Source organism: Marmota monax, unplaced genomic scaffold, assembly GCF_021218885.2.
Source record: "Marmota monax isolate L192 unplaced genomic scaffold, Marmota_monax_Labrador192_F-V1.1 WCK01_AAM20220418_F8-fsc00008, whole genome shotgun sequence".
Taxonomy (NCBI): domain Eukaryota; kingdom Metazoa; phylum Chordata; class Mammalia; order Rodentia; family Sciuridae; genus Marmota; species Marmota monax.
This window is the reverse complement of record NW_026694432.1, coordinates 20,380,007-20,393,984: the sequence shown is the minus strand read 5'-3', so window position 1 is coordinate 20,393,984 and position 13,978 is coordinate 20,380,007. Positions and strand designations below refer to the sequence as shown.

The 13,978-nt window shown below is 48.0% G+C and overlaps 1 protein-coding gene across 1 annotated transcript; it reads left to right on the top strand.

The window, feature by feature from the left end:
- The first annotated feature begins 269 nt into the window (after positions 1 to 269).
- Positions 270 to 13,961, top strand: Nudc (nuclear distribution C, dynein complex regulator). The gene is made up of 9 exons (XM_046469200.1): positions 270 to 473; positions 3,588 to 3,665; positions 10,640 to 10,843; positions 10,938 to 11,003; positions 11,502 to 11,621; positions 11,715 to 11,909; positions 12,956 to 13,039; positions 13,130 to 13,248; positions 13,691 to 13,961. Exons 1-9 carry the CDS (start codon positions 393 to 395, stop codon positions 13,740 to 13,742), a joined length of 999 nt encoding a protein of 332 aa, XP_046325156.1. The 5' UTR covers positions 270 to 392; the 3' UTR covers positions 13,743 to 13,961.
- Positions 13,962 to 13,978: the final 17 nt, after the last annotated feature.

The window sequence follows — 13,978 nt, the reverse complement described above, 5'->3', positions numbered from 1 at the left end:
CTTGTCCCTTTTTAACTTCCATCACCATTCACTACATTTGAGCCCAGGGTTTTCTAGAAGGCTCCAAAGCATCCGGTGACCATAGCAACTCAAACCAAACTCCCGGGCCCTCGGCTCCGCCCACCGCTCCAGGGACGCACTCTTTGATTGGCTCAGCACGTCGACCAATGGTCGGCCAAGCGGGCTGTCTGCCGGGCGGGCAATGGCCGCAGACCGGGAGGAAGGCGGGAAGAGAGGGAGAAGGCGGGCCTGGACGGCGGGACGCGTGCGTGTTTCCGGCTCCTCTGCGGAAGGGGGACTAGTGGAGCCGTTGGGCCCGACAGGACTCGAAGGAGCCGGGAGAGTGCGGGACTGCTAGTGCGGAGCTTGGAGTGTGGGTCAGGGCCGGCGCAATGGGCGGGGAGCAGGAGGAGGAGCGGTTCGACGGCATGTTGCTGGCCATGGCGCAACAGCACGAGGGCGGCGTGCAGGAGGTAACGGCCCGCGCGGCGTGGGCCCGCCTGGCCCAGCGGCCCTAGCCACGCTCCCCCTGCCCTTCTCTGCCAGTGCGAGCCGAGATCGACCCCTGGGTCTCGTGGGCCCTTGGGATCTCCCGCACATTCTCGCCGTGCACCAGCTTCCGGTCCGGCCATCTCGCTGGGGGCTCACCCCTCTGGTATCAATCCTGGCCTCTGGGCCTCTGGCGCTCCTCAATAGTTATATTTTAAAAATTCTGGCCTCCTCGAACTCGCCCCTGTATTTCCTCTAAAGCCGTAGGATCCGTCCCTGGGTACTATTCACGCTTCTTGCCCCGTTTCTTCCTTGATGCCTGAAGCCGAAGAGCATCCTTTGAACTATCTCAGACGTTGTAATTTTGCATGTACCCAGACTTGGAGCCAGCTTACCGTAGTGGGCGGGAGAACAGAGTGATGTTAGCACGTGGCCTTTATAGGCTTTCGGGGGGGGGGGGGATAGGAAACGTGTATTCGCAGTTGGTTTCCACCACCTATCAACTGGAGACCTTTGCATTTGCCAGTCCTCAGTTTCCTTATCTGTGGGCTGGAACCGCGAATCCCTGTTTTCTTAAACTGGAAGAAAGTCGTGTTTTGAAGTGAAGGATAGAGTTCTCAGTAACAGGGCTTCTTTTCTTAATTCAACAATCGTTTGTCATAAGTGCTTAATGTGTGCTGGACATTTCCGTGACTGGATCCTGGAGATACAGGAGTGGAAACCTTTCCTTGCCATCACAGAACTGGCAAAGAGCATTTTAAACACATAATTCCTATTGAGTGACCAGACCAGTAACACATAGTGTATGAATGATAAGCATCAACTAGCACAGATTCTTTTTTTTTTTTTAGTGCTGGGGATTAAACATAGGGACTTGTGTATGTTAGGGCAACCACACAACCCCTGGACTACACATTGAATCCTGTACTTGGGAGTTATTTTGAACAGAAATAGGTAGGAAAGCCTGTTGATATCAGGGAAGAACTCTCGGTTCTGAAATGCAGCTGAGGGCCAGAGAGCGACAGGGATTTGTCTTACGATCATCTGCCAGTCTCTTGACTTAGGCAAGACCAGGCTCCTTAGGCCAGTGTACTTTCCACACTCCGTTGCTGTTTTTGTGACTCACTGAAGACAGGTTTTCTCTGAGCTTTCCATTCCCCTTAGGTTCCTGTGGTAACCATGTATTTAAGGAGGAAGGTTTTGTTTTTGTTTTGTGGTGCTAGGGATTTAAACCAGGGCTTCACATGTACTTGGCACATACATGCTGTACCCCTGTGCTGCATTTCCATCCGTTCTTAAAAGTTAAAAAATTTTATTTGGTGCTGGGGATTGAACAACCCAGAGGTGCTTTGTCACTGAACTACATCCCCAGTTCTTTTTTTTTTTTTTAATATTTATTTATTTATTTTAGTCGCGCCCCTCCCCCCACACACACAACATCTTTGTATGTGGTGCTGAGGATCGAACCTGGGCCGCACGCATGCCAGGCGGGCGTGCTACCGCTTGAGCCACATCCCCAGCCCCCCCAGTTCTTTTTTGTTATTGTTTTTTAATTTTGAAATAGGGTCCCGCTAAATTGCTGAAGGTCTCACCAAAGTTGCTAAAACTGGCCTCGAACTTGAGATCATCCCTTTTTATTTTGGGGATAGGGTCTCACTGAGTTGCTCAGGCTATCCTGGAACTTGGAATCCTCCTGCCTCAACCTCCCGAGCCCCTGGGATTATAGGCATGTGCCGCCATTCTCAGGGTGGGGAGGGGAAGGTCTAATTTGCAAGTGTGAAAAGTCTCAGGAGGCTGAAGCAGGATTGGGAGTTCAAAGCCAGCCTCAGCAATTTAGTGAGGCCCTAAGTAACTCAATGAGACTGTTTCTAAATAAAATACAAAAAAGGGTTGGACATGGCTCAGTGGTTAAGTGTCCTTGGGTTCAATTCCCAGTACCAAAAAAAAAAAGTCTACTTGTTTCCATTTTCCTAAGTTTTTGACACAAAATTAATTTTTTAAAAATCATTATTTCTTTTCAAAATGGATTTGGGAGTGAATGAAATTAAAAAGTGTTTAAAAGCAGGAATTGGAACTGTTAGATTAGCATCAGATTTAGAGCCACTTGAGAAATAAAAGGAAGTTTTGCTGGATGTGGTGTGGCACACCTGTAATCTGGAGGTTGAGGCAAAAGGATCTCAAATTCAAAGTCAGATTCAGCAATTTAGTGAGGCCTAAGCAATTTAGTAAGATCTAATCTCAAAAAATAAAAAGGATTTGGGATGTGGCTCAGCAGTTAAGTGCCCGTGGGTTCAATCCCCTGTACCAAAGAAAAAAAGAAGGGGGAGTTTCCTGCATGCTAGGCAAGCACTCTACCGCTGGGCTGCATATCCAGTCATTTTTAAATTTTTACTTGAGACAGGGTCTCCCTACATTGTTGAGACTAACTTGTAATCCTCCTCCTCTCAGCCTCCCTGGGATTACAGTGTGATGCGTAAATCCATCTCTTAATCACTTGGTTATTTGATACTCCAACCAGAGATAGTTTATCTTAACCTTTGAAGTGGCTTCATTTGCTCCCCTCCTTCTGACTCTGTCCTAGTTACTTAGTGGACTCTTTTTTTTTTTTTTTTTTATTTTATTTTTTTAGTTTTCAGTGGACACAACATCTTTGTTTGTATGTGGTGCTGAGGATCGAACCCGGGCCGCACGCATGCCAGGCGAGCGTGCTACCGCTTGAGCCACATCCCCAGCCCCTTAGTGGACTCTTGATGGATTTTTTTTTAATACTTTCTGGAGACAAAAGCTGGGCCTAGGCATTTCAGGCCTGGATGTAGAAGAACAGTGTTCCATAGGCTCAGGCTACTTCTAGCACTACAAGGAAAGTGAGGTGGGCATACAGATATAAATAAATGAGAACTCCGTCTTTCAAGTGATTTATATAAGGTTAGGGTAGGCTTCCTGGTGCAAATGGCTAAGGGGCTTGTTGGGAAGATGTCTCAGTCTGGAGATTCGGGTGAAATAGTCAACCAAGTTCGCTCCTAGAGTAAGGAAGTGGCTTTGTGTAGTTGAGGACTCTGATCCCCCATAGCTCTAAGTCTTATTCCTCTGTCTTTCAGCTTGTGAACACCTTCTTCAGCTTCCTTCGACGCAAAACAGACTTTTTCATTGGAGGAGAAGAGGGGATGGCAGAGAAGGTGAGTGCTGGGGACTTCTATCCCTTGGGCAAGTCTTTCTCATCAGAAGAAAAGCTGATCTGATCTCCTTTTGGCATGATAGGAACTTTTAGTAGAACCATGCCAGTGATTGACAGAAGGGAAGAAGGTTGACAGTAAAGCCCCTTACTGGTGCTTTATTCACTTATGTCCCATAATTTTTTTTTTTTTAATTCAGTGGTGGGAATTGAACCCAGGGTCTTGCTCATACTAGGAAGTGCTTTACTATTAAGTTACATTCCTATCCTTCTCTGTGATTTTTTTTTAAACTAGAGATTAAACCCAGAGGGGTTTAATCACTAACCACTGAGTTGCATCCCCAGGGCTGCCCCCCCCCCTCCTTTTTTTTAAAAGCTGTAGATGGACACAATACCTTTATTTTATTTACTTTTATGTGGTGCTGAGGACCGAACCTGGTACCCCACATGCACACGACCCCAACCCCCAGCCCCTGCCCTTTGTTTTTCTATTTTGAGAGATAGGGTCTCCCTACATTGCTGAGGCTGGCTGCTTCTTCTTTTTTTTTTTTTTTTTTTTTGGTACTGGGGATTAACTCAGGGGAACTTGGTCACTGAGTCACCTCCCTAGCCCTGATTTGTATTTTATTTAGAAACGGGGTCTCACTGAATTGCTTAGGGCCTTGCTATTGCTGAGGCTGGCTTTGAACTTGAGATACTCTGGCTTCAGCTTCCTAAATCACTGGGATTATTGGCTTGTGCCACCGCTGCCTGCTGTTGACTGACTATTTATTGAATTCTTTTTTTTTTTTTTTTTTTAAGAGAGAGAGAGATAGAGAATTTTAATATTTATTTTTTAGTTATCGACGGACACAACATCTTTGTTTGTATGTGGTCCGCACGCATGCCAGGCGAGCGCGCTACCGCTTGAGCCACATCCCCAGCCCTATTGAATTCTTAATACTTTGTTCATGTTCAGTTCTAAGGTAAACCCTTCAGGATTACAATGTGCATATAGTCATGGTCTTGGTTTTTATGGATCTCTTAGGTGTAGCCAAAAAAAAAATTGCTGTGAAAAAGTGGTGGGTGGAGGACAGTTGCTCTGGAGACACAAAACAAGGGCTAACCTAGGGACTAACCTTGGTTGGGGCTTGGGAAAGGTTTCCTGAGGAAGTGATATTGGACATGTGAAGGTTGAGTTAGAGGGAGCTGGAAGAAGAGGGGTGAATTTTTTTTTTCAAGGGGTGAACTCAATAACATTGAGGAATGGTGTTTCAGAACTGCCATGGGATGCTGGTAGCTACGGGATAATAAATGTCTACTAGTCCCTTAGAGGTTTTCACAGCCTTATCTAGGCTGTCTTCCCTTGGGATCACTCTTTCCCAGGAGATTGGTGAGACTCTTAGGTAGAAACCTATCTAGCATTGCCACTTGGTCATCATTTATAGCACAGTAGCTCTTCTGTTGACTATATACTATGCAAAGAGCCACTGGATGCATCATTTCCAAGTGCAGAGGTTAAGAGCATGGGCTCTGGAGTTGGACAGATGTGTCTGTGGATCTTGCTCCCCCAATCCCTTCCACTTTATAACTGTGTGACCTTGTGACCACTAAGTTTCTGAGCCTAATTTTTCCTGCTTATGAGAGAGGCTAATCTTTAAATCAGAGGACTGTTTGAAGGATTAAAAAAAAGGTAATAATAGATGAAGTGACAGGCATATGAGAATACAGCCTATAATTTTTGTGAACTCCTTGGGGCCAGATCTGTTTGGGATTTGGAATTCTTTGGGTTTTAGAAAGGCAAGATTTTTGCATATACTGTGCATATTGCATATAGTGTACCCTGATCCAGGGGTCAGAAATAGCATCCTGTAAGCAAACGCCTTAATATTTCTGCAGAGAAGTCATATCAATCTTCATACCAAATGTGAGTAATCAATATTATAAATATCTACATATCACAAACAAAAAATATAAAATGCTTTTAGTTTTTAATAACTTTTGGGGCTAGGAATTATGAATAAAGAATTGCAGACTTCAGTAAAGCCACGGTGATCAAATCAGTGTAGTATTTTCTGAAAGGAGAAATGGACCAGTGAAGCAAAATAGAGAATCCAGAAATGAAGTCTAGTACCAGGGTTTGAACCCAGGGGTGCTTAACCACTAAGCCTCACCCCCACAGGGCCCTGCTTTTTAATATTTTATTTAAAGACAAGGTCTCGCCAAGTTGCTGAGGCTGGTTTTAACCTTGTGATCTTCCTGCCTTAGCCTCTTGAGCCACTGGGATTACTGGCATGTGCCACCATGCCTGGTGTTAGGGGCTTTCATGGAAATTTCATTACATAGGCATGATTGATTAGATCATTGGCCATTAAGCAGTCAGTTCAATCTCCACGTCCCCTCTCTGTGTTGGGAAGGGATCTGTGAGATCCAATCTTCTGATCTTGGGTGGTCTTACTGGCAACTAGTCTTTATCCTGAAGCTATATGTGTAGAGTCCTAACAAGAATGGCCTCATTAGAACAAAAGAGGCTCCTTTTACTTAGGAAGTTCAAAGGATTTAGGAGCTCTGTGTCAGAAACCTGGGGTATGGACCAAATACTGCCTGTGCTTCTGATTGTCTCTTGTATCCCTGTGGTGTTTGTTTATGCTTCTTTGTCCTTTGGAGTTCCTGTATGTTGGTAGATGTATTTCAAGGTTTGATTTGCTCAAGGTGAGTGTTTTTGTTTTTATTTTTGTTTTTCCTCTCCTGTGTTTATAGACGGTCATGTGTACTCCATGAGGAGCACACGATGTTTGGTTGTTTCTTTCTCCCTCTCTGTTTCTCTGTGGCACTGGGATTGAACCCAGTGTCTGGCCCTCTTAGGCCAGCACTTACCACTGATCCCAGCCTGATCTCCTTTGGTTGTTTCTTTTTGTGATGTTAACAATCACTAATCATTCCTAAATCTATTTCATTCCTCAAGGTTTGCAAAATGCTGATACTTACATTCTTTCTTTCTTGGTGAAACTTTCCTCACCAACCATTTGGTTACCTGAGACCTGTCTTGAACTCATAGACAGAGCACACACACGAAAAGCTCTTTCCTCACAGCTTTTGGGATAATTACTTGGTTCCCAATCCAAAAGTGACCAGTGAGGGGGTTCCCCCTCATTTTTGTTATAAATTAATGAACTTGAGTAAACTGTGTTTCGGGCACTTGGAATTGTTTTTACTGACTTAAGCCAAGAGGGAAATCTATGTCAAAGGACACGGGCTAGTTTGGCTCCTGATAATAATGTTGAGACTCTTGTCAGCTCCGGTGCTAAGCCCTCTCTCCATTGCTTGTGCATGCCCATATAGTAGTCTGTTTCTTTGTTATGCCATACCATACTTCCCAAATCCTTTGTCCTATTTTAATGTGAATCTCCTTTCTGTCTGTCTTTCTGTCCTTGGCTCTCAGTAGAGGATATGCGGGGGTTCTTTGTGTCATTGTTCTTTAAATTTTCTGTGTTTTTACAGGGATAGTTCCCAATGGATTAGCATTTTAGCAAGAACTGTTTCATAAAATTCTTCCCTCAGAAAAGTGTTTGAGGTATTTTGGGTACTACAAAGCTAAATCAGGCTAGGGTGGTGTTTCTAAGGGCCATATGTCAGAGACCTAGATGGTTAAATTCAAGGAGGAAAAGTGCTGATGGAGGAGTTGAGGTGGAGTTCTGTGGTGCCCTCAGGAAGAGAGAGGGCACTTAGTTGGTGAGAATCAGGAAAGGTTTGGGGGAGGATGCAGCACTGGAGTGGCCTGAAAGCTGAAGTGGGATTGGGATGGCTGAGGAGCAGGACAATGTCCCAGGTGCAGGAGGCACCGTGACAAGATGCACAGTAGGAAACTTGTGGTAGGGAAAAAATTCTAGAGGGAAATTCTTAATCCACCAAGAGAGGGCATACCTATGACCCGCACAAACTGGGTCTGATCTGAGGAGGAAGAGGAACTCCCAGGAGGTCAAGGTCAACAAAGAGCAGACCAAAGGACCTGAGCAGAGAGAGGCTGAGGAACTAGGGCTGCACTGTGGGTTGTGGGGGAGCTGGGGTGGTTCTGCACCAGAGCTATTTCTGCTTTTGCTGGAAGTCCAGACAGGGAGAGTGATAAGGCCCAGCCTGAGGTGGCCAGGATGGCAGAATGTTGAGTCTGGTAAGATTGGTACCAGGTGGATACTCACAGACTGAGACTGTGCCTCAGGCACCTGGATGGGTGGTAATTCTGCTCTTCAAGGTGGGAGCTTTAGGGGAGGAGAAAGTTGCCAAGGACACTGACTTGTGGGTGAAGGTGCAGAGACTCCAGGTTGGCTCTGGGCATCACAGCAGTGGCCCCCAGTGATGTTCTGGTAGTTGCAGTGCTGGGGACCTTTGGATCTGTGCCTTAGGTGAGGATCTGCCTCCTCTCACTGCCTCCCCAGGCATCCCCCAGCTGTCACCTTTCGGTCCTTCTCCAGGAGCCCGTTTTGGGCAATTGGGTGAAAGGCAGAGGTGAGTGTACTGTTCCAGCTCTTTCGCTGTGGTGTAGGGGAAGGGTGGGGTGGGGCAGGGCTAGGGGACAGGAGAATTGCTCAGGTAGGGAGGAATTCAGTAGGGTCGTTGTTGAGATTCCCCACCAGAGTCAGCGCTATTGTCTACTCTTTGAATGTGTCCTCTCCCTCAACTGTGTCGGGGTACCCTCTTTCTAGGGTGGTGGAGTTCAGGACCTCATGCCTTTGGGTTCAGTTTAAATGACTTTGCAGTCTGCCCTGGCCAGACTGATGAGAACCACTCTACTCCCCATCACTCAGCCCAGCCAGGGAAAGCCTGTGCTCACATGTGCCCACCCAGCAGGCCCAGCCCCCTCAGACCCTTCCCCACCCTGCTGGACTGTTTTTTCTAGAGGTATGTCTAGTGCATGAAGCGTGACTCCATGATAGCCTCTTGGTTGGCACCTCTGTGGAGGCTGCCATACTGCCAAGGATGTCCTTCTGGTAGGAGGAGGGGTCAGAGGCCACTGTGATTGGCCTTGACTCTTCATCTCTGCCCTCACTTAACCTCCAGGAGCTAGGAAGGTATAAGACAAATGGGATGTGACATGATTCATAGAACTGGGAGAGGGGAGGGTCCTGTTCACGCCTCCCCTTGGCTGCAGGTTGGTGAATGGCTTGAGTTCAAGGTCCCCTGATTAGGGACTTGGGCAAGGCTCTGTGGTTGAACAGTCTGCTGTGTCACCGTCTCATGACCTGTTGTTCCTCTTGACAACAGAATGGCCCTCAGGTGGCTCATTTCTCACCCCTCCCCCATAGTTTTATTAACTCATGTGCTTTGTGGGGGCTTTTGGTGGCCTTCATCATTTCAGAGTATGGCACTCCTATGGTGTGGCATGTGGGCTGCATTTGGGTGTAGCCTGAGGAATGGAAGCAGATGGATCAGAATCCATTGGTATTTGACAGAACCCCAGGTCTGGCAGCCTGTGAGTGACTTCTGTGATCCTGAGCCTTTGCAGATCCTTTTCTCCACCTGCTCGGATTCAGAGGTGTTTAGAAGATGGTTTTTATACCACTGATCACTTGGTGGGTATTCTGTGAGGTCTCCAGGTTCAGGTGTTCGCATGTGTGCCATGTATTGGTGGTCACAGGGTTGGGTAATGTTGGGTAATGTGGCACCTGCTGAAGGACTGGAGGTAAAAGTCAAAGAGACATTTGAAGTGGTCTTGGAGAGTGAGTAGGAGCTTGTTGGATAACCTGGGAGTGGGGATGAAGATGTTCTAGGCAAAAAATAGCACACGCCAAGGCTGCTTTTAGAGAGGCACCGAGAGATAACCTCAGGGTGACACTCCAGAGTTTCTGATTTAGTAGGTCTGGAGTGGGGCCTGAGATTTAGCATTACTAACGGGTTCCAGGTGATCCTGGGACTGTCAGTCAGGGGAGCCCCGCTGGGAGCTGCTGGCCTGCCACTGTTTTTCTATTGTGTTGAAGGTGCTTCTCCCAATTCCCCCTAGTTTATGTACACACAAGCCCAGCTGGTCAAGGTTGTGGGAAGCCAGCACATTATGTATGACTTGTTGTACCCAAGCAAGGGACTGATTGTATCCAGCTCTTGATGAGTGCTTTCATATTCAGTCTTTCTGGTAGATAAGGAACCTGAGAGGCTTAGAAAGAGTCAAAGTTATTCACTTGTGAAGCCTCACAGCCAGATAGTGACAGGTGACAAGACGGGTAGCACTTCAGTGTGGCAGGGAGGTCAGCTAGCAGGTTGTGGAATGGAAGCATCCTGGGAACGCTTAATGGGAGAGGAAGGGATTAAAATTGATTGCTTGCTGGCTAGGGAGAGGGAGACCAGCCTCTTGCCTAGGAAACTTCTGGCTTCTGCTAATATGGCCATTCTGGTGTGGTGCTGCCTGAGTGGGGCTTTGCTTCTGGGGACAGGACACACACAGGTAAAAGAAGTAGAGGATCAACTTGCCCCTTAAAGGGGCTGGCTGATGCTTGATTCTGCTTGTAACAGCTTTACTTTTTTTTTTTTTCTTTTTCTTTTCTTTCATGTGGTGCTGGAGATCAAACCCAGGACCTTCAAGCATGCTAGGCAAGTGCTGTACTGCTAAGCTATGCCCCTGGCTCCAGCCTGGTTTTTTTTTTTTTTTTTTTTTTTTGGTACCAGGGATTTAACCCACGTGCACTTAACCACTGAGTTGCACCCATAGCCCTATTTTATTTTGATACAGGGACTCACAGAATTGCTTAGGGCCATGCTGGGTTGTTGAGGCTGGCCTTGAATTTGTGATTCTGGTCTCAGTCTCCCAAGTTCCTTGGATTATGGGCATACACCACTGTGCCAGGCTGAAGGTATTCTCATTATTACTCTGCGATAAGTGTACTATCTCCGCTTTATAGGCAAGGAAACAAGTTCTGAGTACAGTGCTTTGCCCAGTGCCCAGCAGGTAGAGATAAACTTGGACTTCAGGTCTTGGGACACTGTCCTTACTGTCTTCTCTGCATTTTCCAGCTTATCACACAGACCTTTAACCACCACAACCAGCTGGCACAGAAAGCCCGGCGGGAGAAGCGAGCACGGCAGGAGACTGAGCGGCGGGAGAAGGCAGAAAGGGCGGCCAGGTTGGCCAAGGAAGCCAAAGCAGAGACCCCCGGGCCACAGATCAAGGAGCTGACTGACGAGGAGGCAGAGAGGCTGCAGCTGGAGATTGACCAGGTTAGGGTGGGCTTCCCTTTTTATCCCCCCCTAGATTTCCATTGGCACTAGAAAGTGGGGACTGTGTTGCCAACCGCTGTACTCTTTGCCACAGAAAAAGGATGCAGAGAATCATGAGGCCCAGCTCAAGAATGGCAGCCTTGGCTCACCAGGGAAGCAGGTGAGATGGATTGTTGACACTTGGGACTAGTTAGGGACTTGAGAACTAGCCTTTCTCTAGTCCTCTGGAATGCCCTCATTTACCATCCTCTGACCCCTAGCTTTAGGGATCCTCCCCATATTTCAAGATCTGATTCACAGACATAGAACACATGGATATGGGTTAAAAAACAAAACAGCTCCCACTAGCCTTAGGCCTTACGTAGAAAGCCTAATACCCTGAGAGGGCAGTGCCTATATAGGGCACCATCCAAAGTAGGCTGGGGGTCTGTGGGTACAGCCATGTCCTTTGTCACATGGGTATAATAGTTTTGAGTTCCTCTTAGAGATCAGAACTAGTTTTACCTCTGGTTCCTGGTGGATTAGGGTATTGGGTCTATCTACCCCTGCATGAAGTGGACAGGGGCCAGGTCTGTTTTGTGGCTATATGCCCAGTGCCAGCCGTGGGCCTGGCCCAGTGGAGTTTGGTCTTTGTCTGAGCACCTCCGATTGTGAGCAGGAAGCTGAGGAGGAGGAGGAGGAAGAGGACGAGAAGGACAAAGGGAAACTGAAGCCCAACCTGGGCAATGGGGCTGACCTGCCCAACTACCGCTGGACCCAGACCCTGTCGGAGCTGGATGTGAGTGACTGGAGCCAGGGGTGGAGGTCAGGGAACCAACCTGGTGTCTTGGTGGCCCCAAGAGACCTCTCCTGACTGTCTGTGTCCATGCAGTTGGCAGTGCCCTTTCGTGTCAATTTCCGGCTGAAGGGGAAGGACGTGGTGGTGGATATCCAGCGGCGGCACCTCAGGGTGGGACTCAAGGGGCAACCAGCAGTCATTGATGGGGAACTCTACAACGAAGTGAAGGTGGAGGAGAGCTCCTGGCTCATTGAGGATGGCAAGGTGGTGACAGTGCATTTGGAGAAGGTGCGTGAGATCTGGTTTCCTAGCATGGGTGCTGACAAGACGGGTAGGGACCTGTTGATCCACTTGGGCCATACTAGGGGACTTTGGAATCAGGAAAGAGCTGTGATTGAGAGTCCAAGTTGAACCCTGTTTGGTGCCAAGTCTCTGCCTTTCCATCAAGTTTGCACATGCTTTCAGTTCCACACATACTTGAACCTCTACTCTGTGCATGTGCTTGCTGTTCTAAGGATTGGAGAGAGAAGAGTGAGCAAAATGTAGAAAAGTCTACCCTCAGGAAGCCGACCTTCTCTACCTCACTGCCTTTCCAGAGCTGAGACACAGCAGTAAATAAAAGGGGTCTCTATCAAGGGACATAGTTTTTGCAGTACTGGAGATTGAACCCAGGGCTTTGCACATGCCAGACAATCAAGTATCACTAAGCTATACTTCCAGCCCTTTTTTAACTTGAGACAGCATTTCACTGAGTTGCCTAGGCTGGCCTTGAAGTGCCATCCTTCTGCCTCAACCTCCCAGTTAGCTGGGATTAAACCCATGTCACCAAGAAGCCTGGTTTCACTCTTTAGCTTCTTTCCCTCCACCATGCATGACTGTCTCCCTCCATACTTTCTTTTATTTTTTGGTCCGGGGAATGAACCCAGGGGTGCTTAACTACTGAGCTACATCCGCAGCCCTTTTTATTTTTAATTTTGAGACAGGAAGTAACTTGTTAAGTAGCTTAGGGCCTCAGAGGCTGGCTTTAAACTTGTGACCCTCCTGCCTCAGCCTCCTGAGCCAATGGGATTACAGGTATTTGCCATAGCATCCAGCTTTTTCTTTCCTTTATGATGCTGTTTGTCACTGTTGGCCTCTGCGTCTGTCTCCCCCAGCTGCTAGGACAGCAGAGGTCTGGCTTATCTATATTTCTGGTCCCAGCACAGGCTTGTGGGAGTCTCAGGTACAGGATGTGGATGGGAGGAAATTTGGTTCTGAAATGGTTGAAGGGTGATTGCTGGGGCACAGAGTGAAGGTCCCCAGCTTGCTACCACTGGGTGTCCTTTTCTTTACAGATTAATAAGATGGAATGGTGGAGCCGTTTGGTGTCCAGTGATCCTGAGATCAATACCAAGAAGATTAACCCTGAGAACTCCAAGGTGAGCCCTGGCTGGTTGGAAGAGCTTCGGCAAGGAGGTGAGGGACCTTAGTCTTAGACATTGACCTTCACTGTCCTTGCCTGCCTGCAGCTATCAGACCTGGACAGTGAGACACGCAGCATGGTGGAAAAAATGATGTACGACCAGAGGCAGAAATCCATGGGGCTGCCCACATCGGATGAGCAAAAGAAACAGGAGATTCTAAAGAAGTGAGCAACTCAGATGGGGACTTGGGTAGGGTGGGTACCTGAAGCTCAGACCTGGGTGACAGTAGTGAGTGGGGTCACCCAGCAGGACTTAAGAGTTGCCCTGCCCCCTTCCAGCATGAGCCAGCCAAGTTTATGGTTTTATGACCTTGACTTACCTACCCTAATCAGTTGCTGAGGTCACTCTTAGGGCAAAGCTGACTCAGGGTAGGAAGCAAGGGGTTACAGGCAGTCATTGCCACCTACAGGAAAAGTGTGTCCAGTGTTGGCAACTGTTTCCAGCCACAGGGCCTCCAGTGGGCCTCAGACACCTGGGACCCCACCCCTTCCCAGCCTGACTCCAGGTTTCCTAGGGTTCTAAAGAGGTTAGACCTGACATCTAAACTGGGAGACCGAACTGGCTTAGGAGGACTGCCTGTTTGACCTTCTTCTTCCACTTCTCCAGGTTCATGGATCAGCATCCAGAGATGGATTTCTCCAAGGCCAAATTCAACTAGCTCCTGTGTTTGCCTCCCTGAACTCTTGGGGTTGAGCCCTCAGCCATCCAGCTTCTTTCCCATCCTTCCCTGGGACCAGGGAGCCTCAGGGCTGGGGCAGGCATAGGACTGGCCCAGGCACACAGGTCCCGGGGCGTCATGGGAGAAGGGCTGGGGCCTTGGGGGTCTTGCCCTCCCCAGTTGGCCTACTGTTACACATTAAACCTCTTCACCCAGCTCCACCTGTGTCCTTTCCT